We start from the raw sequence: 20312 nt of genomic DNA, 5'->3' as shown, positions 1-20312 counted from the left end.
CACAAAACCAACAAAACCAAGCTTCTGCTATGGCCATTCCAGTTCCCTGACCTGAACCCTATAGAAAATGAACTGAAGAGGCCTGAAGATAAGAGTGTATGAACATGGACCTCAGAATTTGAAAGATCTGGGGAGATTCTGTATAGAAATATGGTCTCTGATCTCGTGTCAGATGTTCTCAAACTCATCAGGCATTATAGGAGAGAATCATAGCTGTTTTCTTGGCAAATGGAGGTTTCAAGATAGTATTGAACAAAAGGGTGTCAATAATTGTGGCCAACATGTATTTGAGATTGAAAAAGCATTAAAAGCATTGAATAAAAGGGTGCCGTTAATTGTGTCCAATGTGTATTAGAGAAAAACATTATGATATTTCGATATTTCGCCCCATTTTAAATAAAAGATCAAAATGTTTCTTTGATCATATTTACCAAGGGTGCCAATAATTCTGACCATGACTGTATATTTAGAACCTAGAGACTAGTCTATGTGGGCAGCACACTAGCATTAAGATTGAACAGTAGAAACTATAATTTATTAACAAATAAACTGAAACGTCCTAATGCCCATACATTTTTACAATAGATATATATATAATTGAAATGCCATGATTCAGTAAAGTTTTTGCAATTTCAGGCATTTTTAGAATTTCAAATACACCTTTGAAACCTGTCTTTTAAGCAGCCTAGATAGGCTCCAAACTAGGTTTTGAAACACAGCCTTAGAAGCAGCTTAACTTCAACACTCCTCTAATTAAATATTTGGCATCATAATGAACTCGTCCTGTTTCTGTCTTTTAAGTGTGCATCTATCCGTTTGTCCTCTTCAACTCACCTGCCTAATATCTAGAACATTTGAAAGTCTTAAAAACATTTTGTCTTTATTTTAAACACCATACCCATCATTTAATTTAAAATGATTTATACTCTCTGTACCCCCTGTATATATATATATATATATATATATATATACACAAAAAAATTATAAAATAAATCATTTTAAATTAAATGATGGGTATGGTGTTTAAAATAAAGACAAAATGTTTTTAAGACTTTCAAATGTTCTAGATATTAGAAAATTAGGACATTTTAACAGTTCACATTTCCACGTTTCACATTTTCACACAAAAAAGTGAAAAAAAGGAACATATTGCTACTCTAAGGTACCAATATGCACCTTTTAGGGGTAGATAATGTACAAATGTGTCCCTTTAAGGGTACTGCCCCATTAGCAAGCTGTTGTACCTACAAAGGTACACTTTTTAATAAAATAAAGAAAATTATATAAACTAACCTTGGACAGCAAATACAAAATGCCTTTAGAAATGTGAAGCTAGATCTGAGAAAAGCTCTAAAATCATTAGATTTGCAGATGCCTCTTTTCATATGGTGTACTGTATGTGATGTAATGATATTCAGACATTTGTTTAACTTAAGTGTCTGAATACTTGGTGAAACCACCTTGTGGCCATTATTAGAGGCAAGAAACATCTCCACAGTTGCACTTTGGGAAATGACTGATGACACATAACCAGTGGGCTCTTCCGTAATTTTGCATCAGAACTCGGGAACTCCCAGGAGAATCTTGTGAAAGTGTTGAATGTTTCCCCTCTATGGTATATTTAAGCAACTGTTTAAAATTCGCACTGACAACAGCAGCAGATCAAAGGAAGAAGCTGGAGATGGCAAACTGTTAGCCAGACGCAAAGCCATCTCTCAGAAAACAGACGCAGCTTATGAATATTTCTGTGGCTGATCGGGGACATGCTGACGATCCTCCTCAGTGCAACAGTTTCTGCTATGTTCTTTAACAAATACATAAACAAACAGATAGTTAATTTACAAAGCAACAATATAAAGGAAAGTGAAGCGGTGAAGAGACTCTGACGCTCCACAAAAGAATACAACTCCCAGAGTTCTCGTTAAACACGGTAATGCTCATGAATGATGAATAGCTATCTTGGCTCTGTTTACACTGACCTTGTTTCTTCTACAAAACAAACAAAAATGACCCAAAAATTGAGGCCGCTAAATAACTGACTTATTGTAAAGTAAAAACAAGACAAAACGAGCCACAAATTTAAATATAGCACAATAAACATACATTTAAGCATTTCTGTAATTGAAGTTATTAACAGGGGGTCCATGGTGGTACTGCAGGGGGGAAATTATTATTATAATTATTTATTATAATTTGTGAAAAAAATTATAAAATGAGTTAAACAAAAATACAATATTAAATTAACTTTACTAAAACTAAAGTTCAGGTAAATGTTTTACTGTATCTCACACATTAATAAATACAATATTTACTACATATAATTATAAATGTACAAATACATGAATATATACAGTAGGTATAGAAAAGAATCACCCCCCTTTAAAATAATCACATTTTGTTGCTTTGCAGCCTGAAATGAAGACGAACACAGTTTTTGTTTTATCCAGCTGTATTTACTCAGTGCAATGTATAACATCCAAGTGAAAGATATAACACCAACATGTCAGGAAAAAATAAAATAAAACAGAATCACTGATTTGGAAAAATGATCACCCCCTTGTGTGTCAGTATTTTGTTGAACCACCTTTTGCTTTAATTACAGCCTTTAGTCTGTTGGGATATATCTGTCTTTACTAACTTTGCACATCTAGATTGCAATATTTGCCCACTCTTCTTTGCAGAACTGCTCAAGGTCAGTTAAATTTGATGGTGAGCGTTTGTGGACTGCAGTCTTCCAAGTCATTCCTCAACGGGGTTTAAATCTGGGCTCTGACTAGGCCGTGCAAGGACATTCACCTTTTTCTCCTTCAACTACTGTGCTCAGTTTTGCTGTGTGCTTTGGGTCATTGTCATGTTGGAAGGTAAACCTTCTTCCCATTGACAACTTTCTGGCAGAGGGCAGCAGATTTTCCTCAAGAATTTGACGGTATTTTGCCCCATCCATATTTCCTTCTATCCTGACAAGTGCTTCAGTCCCTGCTGCAGAGAAACACCCCATAAGAGGATATTACCACCTCCATGCTTTACTGTAGGAATGCTGTTATTTGGATGGTGAGCTGCATTGGATTCCCGCCAGACATATCATTTGGTGTTGAGGCCAAATTAGTCTCATCTGCCTCAGAATCTTCAAGGTGTGTTTTGGCAAAGCTCAGTCGTGACTGCATGTGGCCTTTCTTGTGGAGTGGCTTTTTTCTTGCAACCCTTCCATACAAGCCACATTTGTGGAGAATTTGCTGTCACATGCACACAATGACCACTCTTTGTCATAAATTCCTGCAACTGCATCAGAGTTGCTGTAGGCCTCTTGGTCGCCTCTCTGACCAGTTTCCTCCTGACTCTTTCATCTAGTTTGGAGCGACGTCCTGATCCAGAGAGGGTCTGTGTTGTAGCAAATACCTTCCACTTCTTAATAATAGACTTCACTATGTTTCTAGGGATTGATAAAGCCTTTGGATTTTTTTTTGTATCCATCTCCTGACTTGTGCCTGTCCACAACTTTATCCCAGAGATCTTTTGACAGTGCCTTGCCTCCCGTAGTTGATTGTTTGCTTCAGTTGCACTACCAAGGACTGAAATGCTAGTATCGCCCCTAGTCAGACACCGCTACGTCACGTAACAGCAACAAAAGCATGAACAAACACTGAACGATTGTCTTTTTATTAACTAACATTAACACAGATTAATAAATGTATTGTTCCATGTTCGTTTGCATACCGCACGCAAGGTTTATGCACATAGTCTGAAGTGTTCTTCTCCATTTTTAGTGTGGCAGAATTACAGCGCCACATACTGGTCTGGCATGTATACTACATCGTTTTGTGTCGGTTTCGTGTGAACGCAGATATTTCTTGAGACGAGGGAAAAAAAAAAGATTGGACAGGGAAAGCTCTGGCTTCGTGTGGAAGTAACCTCAGTTTTAGGAGGGGCTGATTTTATTTTTTTTTATATGTTGGTGTTATATCTTTCACTTGGATGTTATAAGTTGCACTGAGTAAATACAGCTGAATAAAACAAAAACTGTGTCCGTCTTCATTTCAGGTTGCAAAGCAACAAAATGCGATTATTTTAAAGGGTGGTGATTCTTTTCTATACCCACTGTACATAAATATACGAATAATGATTATTTTAATGGCTTTTTTATGCCATTTAGGTAAATGGGGGTTACACATCCATCATATACATTTCCAAAGTTGAAGATCCTTGATCTAGATTAAAATGTATCCAAGTAGCAGAAAATAAGCGGTTGATGGAGGTAAAAACCACCATGAATGATTTCTTTAGTGTGAATACAGCCAGCCATATGATTTGCTTGTGAGAATCGGCGGAGTGGGGCGAACGCTAGCCCTGGGGCACGAGTGATGAGTTTTTCAGATTCAAGGAGACGCTTTGATAATATTCTCTTTGTGACCATCACAAAACAACGGCTGTTTTTGTTCCCGCTGAATGGAAAGCATTCGGCCTGCATTATTCACAGCAGATCCTGGTCCCATGCTCTCGCCGAAACGCCGCTTTCATATTGCACTATGAAATTTTTATCACTTGAGGAGGAGAGATGAGAGATGTTTAAATTTTTCATTGTCTGCTTAAACTATATTATTGTTGCGTGACAACAGAGAGGGAAAAAGCAGTCTAGATTTACAGCTGCGAAAGACGAGCGAGACGTCTGCAAGCTCACGTGACATCCCTGTCGCAGAAACACTTCCTGTGTGTCAGAGGCATTGAAACAGTAAAACAAACACAAAATAAAGAGTTTCCAATTAACTAAATGGCCACAATGAGTGTGTTTATATGTACAAAAAAACTCTATTATAAGTCTCAAAAATGCAAGAAAAAAAGACTGCAATTTTGAAATTCTCATGAAATTGCCTTATGTTTTATTCAATAACCATACTTGTTATTTTTTACATGAACTGTTGTCAGTTTATTAAGCTGAATCAGTGCATGTAAACACTCAATGTTATCTGAATTAAATGTGAAAATGAAAAAATGAAGCAAAAAAGAGAGAAGTAAAACAACAAGCAAACGGGAACATATTCTCCTCCTTTAAAGGCAGCCCTTCCCTGCCTAACTGGAGGCATGTTACTAACGCCTGTTTAACTCCTGTTCTAGCTCACCATGAGATAAACACACTTCATTCAGCTTGGCCAAACCCCAACCATTAAGCAGCAGTGGTGGCCCATTCATGAGTTGCCCTCCCTGGCCGAGGCCCTCTGATTAATTAGCACATGGGGCAGTGGCTTCTAAAAGAGCACAGACAGAAGAAGAGCTCCGGGGCGGGGACAGCGGGAGGGAGCCGGTTGAGCGGGGGAGACGTACCGCTGACTGCCAGCCAAGAAAGCCCTACAGAGGGAACACATTCCAGTAAAGTGTCTCCCTGCTGTCCAACTCTAGACTGCATCATATTTAATATCCTGTATTAAACCATCATCTACAGCCAGCAGGATTAGTTCGACTGTAATGTTTAAACTATGAAAATAACTGTCAGTGCACAATTTTGGCGTGTTTAAGACACAACGTCACTGTCTTTGCCTGGGAGCTATAGCGAATGACACTAATGACACTTAACGTGGTGATATTTATGACAACTATTGACTGTAATATGAAAATAATTATTTGTTTATCAGTATCGGACACATTTTTTAAATAGCAGTTGTGTTTAAGAAACCATTTCTGCCTGGGAGCTACAGCGAAGGTTAAAACCAATGATACTTGAACGTGATATTTATGAAATCTTTTGACAAGCTCAAATTTGTGCATTTATAAATTTAACAAGGACAAACTAGATTGGTTTAAATCTAGTTCCTCCTTCTTTAATTTATAATAATAAATAAATCTCACATGGGACAAACAATTCACCCCAGGGTTATTATAAAATAAAAATAAAGTAAAAATAAATAAAATAAATATTAATTTAAAAAGTCAATTTAAAAGATCTCATACCTGAAGTAAAATAAAGAAAACAGAAAACTAAATAAAACTGAAGTTAACTAAACTGTTTTATATTTAATATATAAATAATTCAACATTTTTGTACGTGAGCACCTGATGGCACACAAAACTATACAAAAAACAAATAGAAATATGTCCGTAGAATAAAAACTAAACTATTGCTGAAACAAAAAGCTGAAATGTAAAAAAAAAAAAAAAATTAAAATATTAAAAAAATAATAACTACTTTGATCACAAAGCTAAACATAATAATGAACAATATAAATAATAATAATGCAAAACAATAATAAACTTGGTTCGCCACTGCTCTCAGAAAAAACAAGCCCCCTACTGGAGATACAGCGTGACGAACCCAACCAAGATAGCTAATGAGAGACTGAGTGCTTTCTAATGTAAAGCCTGGCAGCTTCTCCCTCATGACAGGCCTTATGTTCTCCCTCGTCTCGCTACCTTTCCCCAAACGTCGGTCCTCTGTTCCCACACATCTTCATCTTCCCGAAATAACCCCCATTTACTCACATAACAGCTTCCAGAACATTTTCGCATCGGTACAGAGCAGTCCCAAAAGACACACTTAACCGCCCAAACTCTCTCTCGCACCTCCTCTATCCTCCTCCTGATCTACCGCTCTTCCTCAGAGGCTGACGGCAGGCTCAAAGCTCCCGGGGACTGTCAGACTATTTCATTATTCAAACAATGCTGGAAAGTGGAGCCAATGATCACTTTAGTGGTGCTGATTTGTCATGGTGCCTAGACGAGGGAGGGAGACTTCACAGCACACAGGAAAATTCAACAACTTTATCTTGCTCTGCTTCTCGCAGGGAATTACCATTCAAAACTCCATTAGAACAGAGCAAGAAGTTGGATGCGTAGCATAGTGGTTATTAACATACATGCTCTGACACACTGAGCCTTAAAGTTGGAATCATAACTTAGCTGTTAGCACACATTTCAACAGTTAGAGCTGCATAAAGTTTAAGTAAATAGACAAGCACCAAGGTGGACTCCGCGATGGTTAGTGATAGGCCAAAGTGCAGTAAACTGTAAAACTATGTGCGCTACAAACCAGTCTGTTTATAATTACGGCAATAAAATAATATGGTAACAAATACCAGTTTGCAATATCAAGCAGCATAACAAAACATACTGGGATAGTATGGGCCCTGTAGGATCCATCGCTAGTATCCTTCATGGCCCAGGAAATGAAGGACGTATTTCAAGGCCGCATTTGAAGGAAACTTGGAAATGGGACAGCCCTTGGCGTGCCACTTAGATGCATTCTTCGAGTCTTCAAATGCAGCCTTTGAAGGATGCAGCCTCTGAATTGGGACACAGGTACTGGGTCTTCAAACTTGCAGAAAATGCAAATTCAATTTTGGCTCATCACTCCCTCATTCCAATCCTTTCCAGGCCTACCTCTACAATACCTATCAATATAGTAGCAAAAAAGCCAGAACATATAGAAAATGGAATATGAGGCTATAAACTTCAACAGTCTTCATGTAAGTCAAACAGAAACAAAGCTAATAAGCAAAATGACTATACTCTGTCATTGCTTTGTAACTCAAAAGGGGGCTGACAGGTAAAGAACAGCATAAGAACAAAGAGAATGAGCAGAACTGATATGTGAACAGCAGTAATGAGTCATTTTCAAGCAGTGCTTCACAATGCGGTAATCTGAGAAAACAGAGTCCTTCCTGGGAGACGTCTACTACTATGACATCACGTATGTCCAAACATGGCCATCAACAAGTTAAATCACTTGCATTACACCCAAACAAGTAGAGACAGAGAAGTGCCGTCGAGCAGGGCAACACGGCATATGGCTGAAGATATCTTAGCTCTGGGGGTTCTTAAATGTCCTAAGTTGTTTTTGTAACTAGGCTAGTTACCGACCCTGCAGATTTACGTAGAAATGCAGCATTCGATGTTCTTCGTATCCCTAAGTTCTTGATTGTTTGATTATTAAATGTTTTTACAACTCTTTTTGACAGAACAAAAGAGAAAAGACAAATTATATGGGGGCAGAGAGAGTTTCTTGCATGAGCACCAAGAGGCAACCACTGCTCCAAAGCTCCAACACACAAAACGGTTCTTCAATGTATCTCAAGGGTCTGTTTAAGTGTACAGGGGGCTCTTGGCTTGTACAGTAAACCTGGGGTGGGTTTTTCCCCAGGCTTTTCAGAGCAAAAAGAGGAAGAGATGTCACTTACTGAATTCGAGGGCATTGGTACATTGGTTTCAATGTAAGTCTCCGTCTTGGGCTCCACAGCAAGCTCCGCCTCCAAGATCTTCTCCACAGGCATGTCTTCGTTCACACTGCTGGTTGACTCCACCTCGTTCTCGTTGCGGTCCTTGGCTCGCTGGCGCTCCTCCTGGACGGCTGTATGTAACAACACTAGTCACGGTCACTACAGTTGGTCAGTCAAGAAGTCAACACAAATACACACTGATATTAAGCTGATGCTAACAAACTACACCACAGGTCTTCATACTTTTTGATCCTGAAAAATAATGGACTCTCAAACATGATTATCCCCCTGCAAATATAATGTACTTTCAAGTATAAAAACCTGAGAGAAAGCAGGAAATTATGGAAAAATAAACAATTGGCTTTAGGGCTGCAACAACTAATCGATAAAATAGATAATAATCAATCATGAAAAAAATCGACAATGAATGTCATTATCGATTAGTCGCGTCTGCCCACCGCGCACTGAAAACTTCCGACAGTCACGTCAAATTACAGCAGTGAATAATGCATTTCAATGGATGAAATGCATCTAAAAAATAGGAGATGAAACAGAGTGAGCTGCTACGGGAAAGATGTGTGATCCAAGCTGTCTGAAACATGAGAATGCTTTATTTTAAGTTTCAAGCTAATGGATTAGCATAATGTTTAAAGGGTTAGTTCACCCAAAAATGAAAATTCTGTCATTAATTACTCACCCTTGTGTTGTTCGAAACCCGTAAGACCTTCGTTCATCTTCGGAACACAATTTAAGATATTTTTGATGAAATCTGAGGGCTCTCTGACCCTCCCATAGACAGCAAGGTAACTACCACGTTTAAGGTCATGATACTGTCGTGAACACACGTCCAAAGTGACGCAGTAGAGACGAAAATGTGGAATAAAGCCATTATTTTTGTTTTCTTTGCGCAAAAAATAATTCTCGTAGCTTCTTAACTTTACGGTTGAACCACTGATGTCACACGGACTACTTTGTCGATCATCTTGGTACTTTTCTGGACCTTGAATGTGGTAGTTACCTTGCTGTCTATGGGAGGGTCAGAGAGCCCTCAGATTTCATCAAACATATCTTAAATTGTGTTCCGAAGATGAACGAAGGTCTTACGGGTTTGGAACAACACGAGGGTGAGTAATTAATGACAGAATTTTCATTTTTGGGTGAACTAACCCTTTAACAGATCAGACATTTGATCAGCTCAGAGAAACAGGAAGTGGTTAGTGTTGAATAGTCACTCAATCTCACTGTGGCCAGAGCTGTATTAACCACAATCTAAGCCCCTGTGGTTAGAGTGCGTATGTGCCGAGCACAGTTCATCCAAAAGTCTTCAAACCCAGTTCCTATTCACAGCACATTAAAACACACAAACACTAAACGTTCTCCTTTCCCTAACTCTTCACTATTTTCCACAACAGCGAATCACAGTGGTATCGCGGTGGTGGAGGGGTTCCGAAACGGGGGGGATTCTGCTTTACGGAAAGTGCTGTCTGGAGGTCAGCCCAAGGGTAAAATACTTTGCCAGGAGTCAGAGAAAGGTGAGAAGGGCTGAAATCACGTTAGCTTTATTTCCCCTGGAGAGAAGGAGAGCATAAATTCATTTAATCCTGTTTTTCTGCAGATTCGCTCAGCTCTTTTTGGAACAAGCGTGGCCCAGCTCTCCTGTGCCTCGGGGTACAGTGCGAGCTTATGGGATACAGAAACAGGCGAACGCAAGCAAATGATCATATCCTTGAAAGAAGCCGTGATGATATAAATAAGGGAGACGAAAGGTTGCACTAAGGTCAGACAGTGGGTGTGAGAACGAGACGTCATGTACGTATGATCGCAGTACTCTCTTCGTCTACAGGGGGAGGATATACTCTCTCACATGAAACAAGAGCTATGCAATCTATAGCCACAATAAATAATTTATAAGGCCAAACAAGTCTGACTGCTTGCAAAGACACTGACCTTAGTTCAGCTTAGTGTTGTTTTAAACATCTTTATAAATGTTTAAGCTTAGGGACATATCATGAATGAACTGTATTGTATATGAAAAGAATTTGAAACTGATCATAAGTTGATACATATATTAAGGAAACTGATGGAAAATAAATTTAAACAAAAAACTATACACGCACAAATATACAAGCACCCGTATATATACTTTTTATATATGTTACATAAGCAAGGGATAATAAAGGGATTTTAAATGCACGACGTGGAGGCAAAGAACCACCCGATGCGAAGTGCATTTAAAATCCTTTAATGCACGGCAAGCCGTTGATTATCCCGCTTATTCCATGGTCATTTGCCAAGTTATAGACAAGTTAAAACTAGTATTACTCTTTGCAGCGCAATATTTGACCAAATGGGTAAAAAATTCAGTTACGTCAAAATCAGTTACGGCTCATTAGCTCTAGCATTCTGCTCGCTTCAAATCAGACACAGAGATGAAATAGTGCAGTTAGATCACATTTATTTGAATAAATTATAACACTTATTTGAATTAATTATCGATCGTTTGATCGAGAGAGAGAGAAAGACGACAGTTGTGTTTACCTGCGTCTGTGCGTCTCTCTCTACAAACATTGAAGTTGTGAGTTTAGTTACTTAAACAGAGATTTTACCTCCTCGTTACTGAGGAATATAATGCAGTGATCCAGTATCTAAGCGGTTTTATTAATAAAAGTCGCGGGGTAGCGTTGATAAGTTTATGTTGGCCTACTCCTGAACGTTTCTGTATGCGCAGCGGGATCTCCGATTTCTCTCTCTCTGTGTGAGTGATGTGTGTGCGTTTGTATGTGTCAATTAAAGCAGCGCATTAATATAGAACAGTGATTAAACTGACTTGGAACTACCTGTGCATTAAACGGTTTCAATGAATACCTGCCAGCCAATCAGAATCAAGAATTCCAACAGACCATGGAATAAAAAGAATTTGAAACAGATCCTTATAATTATTATTATTTATATAATTTATAAAAAAATTTTTTGCCTTTGTCATCCATGTCATATCTGGCAACAAATAATTATTATATATATTTTTTTTATTAAATTATTACTAAAGTAATAGTTAATAGTCAATGTGTCTGAATGTGGAATTGTATATAGCAGAGGTTTTAGTGATTTTGGACACACTAAGCTAAAACGACAAACTAACATTTATTTGAATTAATTATCGATCGGTTGTTCGAGAGAGAGAAAGAGAGGAAGATGACAGTTGTGTGTGTGACCTCCTCGTTGCTGAGGAATATAATGCAGTGATCCAGTATCTAAGCGGTTTTATTAATAAAAGTCGCGGGGTAGCGTTGATAAGTTTATGTTGGCCTACTCCTGAACGTTTCTGTATGCGCAGTGGGATCTCCGATTTCTCTCTCTCTGTGTGAGTGATGTGTGTGCGTTTGTATGTGTCAATTAAAGCAGCGCATTAATATAGAACAGTGATTAAACTGACTTGGAACTACCTGTGCATTAAACGGTTTCAATGAATACCTGCCAGCCAATCAGAATCAAGAATTCCAACAGACCATGGAATAAAAAGAATTTGAAACAGATCCTTATAATTATTATTATTTATATAATTTATACATTTTTTTTTTGCCTTTGTCATCCATGTCATATCTGGCAACAAATAATTATTATATATATATTTTTTATTAAATTATTACTAAAGTAATAGTTAATAGTCAATGTGTCTGAATGTGGAATTGTACATAACAGAAGTTTTAGTGGTTTTGGACACACTAAGCTAAAACGACAAACAAAAAGCACACGTAAACAACAATCATGTGCGTATGTATGTCTGTATGTGAGCAGGTATACAATGCAAGCTACAAAAGAGTTCATCGGTTCAATCTTAAAAACAGAAAACACATCTCCGCTCTAATATCTCATAAATCTAAAATTATTCTGTCTGACTGAGGGGCAAAATATAGTCTCTCAGATCAATATTCCAACTGCTGTGTGCTAAAATCTTCTATTAGCATGCTTAAGCACTTTCACGTCTCCTTTTTTTGGGGACAAGCGCACAAAAAGTGCTAATGCCCCCTTTTCTTCAGCGTGATAACCCACCCCTCACCTCTTCCTCTCTTTCATCTCGCTCTGCCTCAGGTGATGATTTGGGAGAAAAGATGGTCTTCTATATTTAGCGACAAAAAGCATATCTGAAAGAAAAAAAACATACCACCTTGCATTGACGAACCATTTCCTGTTTTCTCTCAGTATCTCCTGAGTACACTACCTGGAATCTTGAGTACAGCCATCATGTGCAGAATGAACTCCCTGACCAATGTCTTACCGTGAGCAGATTGGCAGACTGAACGTCTAGTGAACGCTAATTAAGCACTGACCAGCAGTCTGACTATTTAAAGGCTGATTGAGAGTCACACAGAGGTGAGATTGTTTCTAATAGCGAATGCACAAAGCATCTCACCCCATGCTGGAAAGCTCAGGCCAGTCAGTGCAAAGAACAATAGACTCCTTCAACCAAGTCCTTATGTTCTTCAGCTAACACAAATGGATGCTAAATGGATACTAAATTTACGTAGCATTGGAAGTCACTGATTTTAATGAGAGCTGGTGGAGTGATTAGTGCTATACAATTTCAGAGGGAAAAAGAAAAATCTTCTATCCTCAACTTTATGTGCTGTACCTTCTCTCTTCATTCCCATGGCCAAACACTTCTGATAGCGGCAGTACTGGCAGCGGTTGCGCTGGCGTTTGTCGATAATACAGTCCTTGCTGTCTCGACAAGTGTAAGTCAGGTCCTTACGCACAGTCCTCTTGAAGAAACCCTTGCACCCCTCGCAGCTGTACACACCGTAGTGTTTACCTGTTGGAAAAAAATGCAAACATAGAAGCCTAAGGAGTTATGTTCAGGTCTACAATGGTAATAATTCATGGATCAGTGCTTGTGGCATTTGAATCTACAACCTTTCAGCTGAAATGTGTTAAAATACCTTCTTCTATCCAAGCTTAATATTGCAAGATCTTCTGAAGCAAATCTTCTTGTAGTGTAAACACTGTCTCTGTGCTGTTTACAAAACACTGCACTGTTTCCCTGCTGAAAAATAAACCTGTTTAAACCAGCTTAAGCTGGTCTTAGCTAATTTTCCAGTCTGACTGAGCTTGTTTAGCTAACCGACCAGTTAAAAGGTGCCCAAAATCCCTCTAAAACCACCCAAAAGAGCATCTTAACTGGACTAGAAAATTAGCTAAGACCAGAAAACCACCTTAGACTGTTTTTAAGCTCTTATTTTCGTCCCAACCAGCCCTGCATTGTAACATTAGCACAACAGTTTGCATTTGGGGCTGGATTTTGTGTTTGCACATATATACTAGCCAAAGCTGGTCTTAGCAGGTTTACGATGGTTTAAGCCTGATTTAGCTTGCTAAAAAAGTGGCCAAAACCCTTCTAAAACCACTCAAATGATAATTTTGACCAGGCTAAAAGACCAGCTAAGACCAGAAAACCAGCATAGACTGATATTTGAGCTGTTTTTCATTCCAACCAGCCCTGCAGTGCAACACTGGCCTAATATAGACCGTTTGGAGCTGAACTGTCTGTTTGCACGTATAAACCAGCTTAAGCTGGTCTTAGCCAGTTTTTCAGCAGGTCTCCCAGACTGATTTGGCTTGTTTAGCTGGGCAACCACCTGAGAAATGCCCAAAACCCCTTATAAAAGACCTGACTGGGCTAGAAGACTGACCAGCCTTGAGCAAGCAAAAGTTGCAAAATGTTGTACATTTGGGGCTGGACTACTGGTGTACATATCACAATGTGTTTTGGTACCTGAGGAGCGGTCGCCGCAGATGGCACAGATGTGTTTGGAGAGGGAGAGGGGGGTGCCCAAGGGCTGGACTGGCACCTTCATCACACCGTTGATGCCCAGGGGCGGCTTGATATCTTCTGAGCTGCTGACAGAGTTCATGGGCGAGTTCAGCTGCAAAACATAAGCAAACACACATCATTTAGACACGTCAACATATCGTCTCTAAGGGCCTGGGTGAAAGAAAGCGGAGTTCCAGAAGGCCCTGACTTTTCTGTCAGTTTCTTCAGAATGGGGCCAGACTCACCCAACAGGCCAGCGTTGAGATTTCAGATTGATTTTGTGCCGCGAGACCGAGGTTCTCTCATTTGATTATGCACTCTCTCCTACTTCCTCTGAATGTGAGTACAAGAAACGGATGCTGAGTGCGTGTCCCTAGCCTCATTTTTTTCATATCCAGCAGCAGCAGTGCACATGTACTATGCTAGAATGACGGCAATAAAATATTTAGTTGGACAGTGGAATAAAGATGTGGTTCTGTTTCTCTCTCTCTCTCTCTCCAAGCTAAAATGTGTCTGGCTGCCCTCATCCAGACATTCTTTTGCTCTCAAGTGTATTTTGAATGAGAAACATTAAAACTTACATTTCTGTGGAAATGACAGCTAAAAAAAATCTAAATTCATCACAAATGTTTATTAATCAATGTGTTTGTGCACATTTTACTGTATCATTCCAAGGTGATGAAGCAACAATTGTGCAAGAAGCAATCACAATAACAGGCACATTATTAATTTCACTCTACACGTGTTCATATTCAATTACACACTTTAATTATATCAGCGACACAAGGGTTTTGAGCAAATGAAAGTTGCTGATGGGTAGACACTGTGCCTAAGGGTCCAACAGGCTGTTCTAAAAAAAAGAAGAAAAAAAAAACCCAACAACCTAACAGACGCTATCCTGCCTTTGGGGAGTGAGAAAGTCAGTGAAAAGTCTTGTGACAAGAAGCATGGTCACTCTGCATTGGTAACAGTGATGTTTGCATGCATTTTACTTTTTTTCTATTTTATTTATATTATAGTAGATGGTTTATCAGCAACAGATTTGTTGGAAGGCTCTTAAAAGCATGACACGGACTTGGTAAAGGCCTTGGGACTGGCGTTCTTGGCCAGGAGACAGAAACACTCATGTGAGAGCCTCCAAAGTCTTGTTCTCATGCTTTAGCCAGAATACAGTTAGCAGTCAAACTAGCGAGAGGGGCCTGATAAAGACCCCATTTAGACCAAAAGGAGCATCGTCACTTCCCACTTCACACCACGGCTATGTGTTGACGTGAGTGCAAGAGACATGCAGACTTGCTAGACTTCTGTGGAGTGCCATGTAGCCAGAGGACACTGGACACAGACAGACCACTCTAGCCCCACTGAACTGCCACCACAAAGGAATTTCCATCACCTAAAAACATATATTGTGTTTAAGAGCTTTCTGCAATGGAAATTACGTTTTCAACGTCTCGTAAATAACATGGAAGACTCCTTTGTCTAACTAATGCCAATTTCTCAGCTAGTAATTTGCTTATCTTAAATACACACAAATAAATATTTTTTTTCCCAAATACACATGAAGTTTCAAATTTCATCTTAAGCTTTCACCTAGGAAAAAGTATGATAATCTTTAAAGTAAACTTTATTTCATTTTATTAGTTTATTAGTAAAGTTTTAATTTAGTTTATTACTGCCCAACTGAGGGGTTTGTGTCAAATTTTTACACGCACACACAAAATACAGAAATAGTTTATGATTTCACTTTTGTTTAGGTTATCATATCACATTAAAAAATTATGATTGACTTTCATGTTTTAAGGTAAAAATATATTAAAATCAACATTAAAGACTTTTTAAAAATACCAGAATTAATGATGAAGTTGGCATGATAAAGTTAGTTTTTTTTTAATTATTATTATTAGGGGTGGGAATCGTTAGTTACCTCACGATCCGATCCGATTCCAGAAAGACTCTTGATCTACTTTTCCCCCCCTTATTAATTAATTAGTTTACCCGACTTGAGAATCTTAAAATCCTTACATTTACATATCCTTACATACGTAATTAAGTACTTTTTTAAATAATTACAAATTGAAAAAAAATAATTAAAACAGTTGTATGTTAAGAATGTATAACTTAGAAATATAACTTCAAAACATACAAGCAAGTAGCAAATAATAAAGAGGAACATAGAAACATATTACAAACAACAAACAAAGAGTGCATTTGTAAGGAAAATACCGACGGGCGAGACTGCACACTTCAAGTGTAACATCAAACAAAGTGCGCGTCTCTCACAGCGAATCCTGTGCAATGAAGCCCGCGAATGTCCTTGTAATTCGCTTCAACCTTTCCGAACTTTATGAAAGATTATTTTACGGAAGGTTCAAGTGGTGTATGTGTGTGAGGAATTGGAAGCAAGCAGAATATGGGTGTTTCTAAAGCAAACTCAGCGTCATCACGCATCTGGTTAAAAACTAAGCTCAGAATCGATCCAGAATCGTTGGAGAGAAAACCGCGATGCATCGATGGATCGATTTTTTCTCCCACCCCTAATTATAATTACTGGGCCTTTTTATACCTTTATTTAGACAGGATAGTAGAGAGCAGACAGGAAAGCATTGGGTGAAGGAAGGGGAGCAGGACCAGCAAAGGAATTTGAGATGGGAATTAAACTTGGGTCGCGTGAGTGCAGGTGCGCTGTATGTCGGAACACTAACCACGAGGTTATTGGCGCCGACAATAAAGTTAGTTTTAATGTGACCTTCATATAATAAAAAATTGGTTGGTAAGTTGGTATTTTAACACCATGCCAGCTTCCAAGTTGAAAAAGTATAAACAAGCAATTTAAAATTAATTCAGGTTTGACTGTTAAAAATTTATTCAAAAGTGTTTGCTGAGTAATATAATTTCCTAAGAGATCTTAAGCACAATTTAATAAGTAAGGGACAATGTACATCCAGTCGGTTGTTATAGTAGAATAACCCCCTACAGGGTGACCAGGGCCCCAAGGTGAAGCAGAAAGATTTTAAGATGAAACTGTTTTAAAATCTTACCAGTTTGTTAGTTATCTTATAATCCATCCATCTGTTCCTTAGCAAGTGTGTAGTGCTGACTTCAGTTACCCGGATGAGCCTGTGTTATCAGCTTTTATCGGTTTTTATCGAGGAATAACATAACTTGGAATGTCGCGACTGACCAATCAGAATCAAGTATTCCACAGAGCAGTGTAATAAAATACATTTAAAGGATACTGAACTCTGGCATTAACAGCATATCAGTGGATCTTCTTTTGATATTAAGAATTTGTGTGTGATTCTGGAGTGTCCTTTTCAGCATTGTGTAAATATGATTTGATCCCACTGATTACTGAAAATAAAGATGTGACTTTTACCTACATTAGGGTATTTCATACAGTTTGTGGTTCGTACACTGATCCCATTCATTTTGCCTTTTGTTGATGACGTAAGATACTATGGTAATTTTCATATCAAATCAAAATCTAGTAAGTTTTTCAGTCAATTTTAAAGTGATCGGAGTTATCTACGTAGAAATAGAAGTGTCCAGATTTAAGAAAGACTTAACATAGTTAATCACCCTTATCCATGTACATGATTGCATCATCCTAAGAACATGTGCGTGTGTTCACACATGCCTGCACACACCCCTTAAACTCATGCATGGACACACACAGTAATGCCACGGCCCATGTCATTACACAGATGACCACAACATGCCCTGAATAAAGAGACTGACTGCTGAAACAAACAGATCAACTGCTCAAAAATGACAATCCAAAGAAACAAAAACACTCAAAGCTTATGAATCTTTGTCAAGAACATGATTAACACTTCTGAAAACTGCTCCTCTTTCATTCAGTATGATGATTAATTCCATCCATCAAAAAACTAACAGGCAAAACGCTGCGGACAAAAGCCCATGTACTTCCACTCTGCTTGATTTATGATGTCAGAAATGGTCATTGTCCTTGAAAAATGCTGAAGGCAGTCAAGGCTGCAGGGGCCGTAACAGTGCAGCATGTTCTGATGGAGAGAGGTGTTAATAATGAGTGAGCAAAGAGAAAGCATGGGCGGCAGTAAATTACACATGCCATACTTTATTCTGAGGCTGTCAGTTTATGAAAAATAAAACGCCTTTTGTTATGAATTTCTGCCTGCGTGTCTCCGATGAGAACCTTACACATGCTCATGTTACCCACATACAAATACTCATGGGGAGAATTCACTAAGAATGAATAGAGCCCGCTGATAGAGCCATTTATTTGTACCCGCCGTCTGCATTAAGGGCCCGATTCACTAAAGGAATTATGCAAATCAGGTAACGGTGCAAATGTGCCCATAAAATCTTTGCAAAAGTAAAGCTGCATGGCACGATTCCCCATTTGTAGGTTCAGGTTTTAGAACAAACAAATATACTAGTGTACTTTACTTGGACTATACAGTATCACGCCACATTTCAAGAAAAAAATAAGACAAATGTTTCTTAAAATAATTGAAATAATTAACATTAAATAAAATGAAATAATCTAACAAAACAAAACAAAACAAATAAAATAAGAAAGTAGACAACAGAGCATGGAGTTAGCAATGTCAAAGTCATGAGTTCGATTCTCAGGGAATGCATGAACTGATAAAAGTTTTATTAAAAATAACTAGTAAATAGTTAATATAGTAACTATTCATAACTAGTATATAAATAGAGTTTAGCATTTAGAGTTTTGCATAGAAAAAAAAGTGTGTGACAAGTACTGAATTTAATGACCATGACAATGAACCAAAGGTTGTCAGTTAGATGCAGGTTTAAGTTGAAATACTGCATGCAAAAGTGGTGCAACTGTATGAATTCCTCCATCATTTTCTCACACTTAACTCATGCACACAAATGCACATGATGTGTTAGTTCACATGCAAAAGCAGCTGTTAAAATGAGCCTCTCTCTTCATTTCATACCTTTGTTTGTCTATTTTGCTGGACCTCTGTAGTATGTCTCATCAGATGCAGAGCTGCACTATCAGAGGACTCTATCAGAGTATGGCTATTTTCAACATGCAACTCAATCTGCCCAAACTCCCTCTCAATGCTGTATTTGTGTGTAGGGGTATGTGTGTGTGTGTGTTACAGAAGGATTAAAAGGTCTCAGTTCTGTGACTGTAAATAGAATAATCCTCCCTCCCATACATGATCACATACTCTTCTTTGAGGGGTAGGGTGTCAGACAAGTGCCTTGAGTAAGAAAAGTATGATCAGCCAGCCGTGCTGTGACACTTAAGCTGTACGGAGAGGAGGGGGAATCCCACAAGTTAAGACACAACATGCACAAAGACACACATCGAAGTGACTGTTGGTAGGGGTCAAGAGATCATTCTACAGGCCTGCTTCAGAACTGGATATTGAGTTTGATCGAATATTTAAAGAGACCGTTCAAAAGTGAAAATTATGTAATTATTTACTCTCATGTCATTCTAAACCTATTGTTCTAGGGGACACATGTTCAGATGACACACCTGAGAAGAGATGATTGCCAACCCCTCAGAGGACCTCAGATGATGCCAACCCTGAAACAACATACAGAACTACCACATTTTGCTAGAAGTTTGATTGCATCATATAATAATTGCTGTTAATAGTGTTCATCGTCTGTTTGATTACGTCTTTAATTGATTTTTCCGTACATTTCTGCCATATGTACATTAACTGACAGTCACCACTGATAAGCTACTACTAAATATTGTAGAAACTTAATTTGCTGTAAAGTTGCTTTGCAACGATTTGTATCGTGAAAAGCCCTATACAAATAAACTTGAATTGAATTGAATTGAACATGTTCAGATGACTTCTATATTCTATATTAGAAATCTTGGGAGTCCAAATCACTTATAATCTTCTCCTCTAATATGCTATTATCCAAAGTTAAGTTGAACTAAATAAATAAAAAAACAATAATTCAGGAAAAATGTAATTAAAAAAAGGAAAAAAATACAACAATATTATAAAATTATTCTGATTTATGAATAGGATCAAATGGTTCTTAAAAAAACTATTAACACTAGAACCGCCAGAGGTCGCTGTATACCTAAAAGTGCCAGCGGGTAAATTTTACCCACGCACATGACAACTGTATTTATATGTCTAAAGAATATATTATTTCACTGTATTATGCCACTGTCTTCACAAAGAAGTGTCTGGAGTCATGAAATGAGTATGTCTAGTCATCAACTATATTTTTATCCTGTTGTTTTATGTTCAAGATGTTTTTAATGCAGGCTACACTAATCCATAACGGTCACTAGCCTAAGCTTT

At 38.2% G+C, this 20312-nt stretch overlaps 1 protein-coding gene across 1 annotated transcript in view; it reads right to left on the bottom strand.

Annotated features, from left to right (window-relative positions):
* LOC107741962 (retinoic acid receptor RXR-alpha-A-like) overlaps positions 1 to 20312 on the bottom strand; it is a 185282-nt gene that overhangs the window by 19337 nt on the left and 145633 nt on the right. The window contains exons 4-6 of the mRNA XM_016554783.1: positions 13972 to 14122; positions 12832 to 13011; positions 8105 to 8347 (exon numbers count right to left, since the gene is read on the bottom strand). Coding sequence (XP_016410269.1) covers positions 8105 to 8347; positions 12832 to 13011; positions 13972 to 14122 — 574 coding nt within the window. The remainder of the gene's footprint in view (positions 1 to 8104; positions 8348 to 12831; positions 13012 to 13971; positions 14123 to 20312) is intronic.

This window comes from Sinocyclocheilus rhinocerous, unplaced genomic scaffold (assembly GCF_001515625.1).
Source record: "Sinocyclocheilus rhinocerous isolate Xijiao unplaced genomic scaffold, SAMN03320098_v1.1 scaffold826, whole genome shotgun sequence".
Classification (NCBI taxonomy): Eukaryota; Metazoa; Chordata; class Actinopteri; order Cypriniformes; family Cyprinidae; genus Sinocyclocheilus; species Sinocyclocheilus rhinocerous.
Note: the sequence above shows the minus strand (reverse complement) of the source record. Positions and strands in the feature narration are given on the sequence as shown.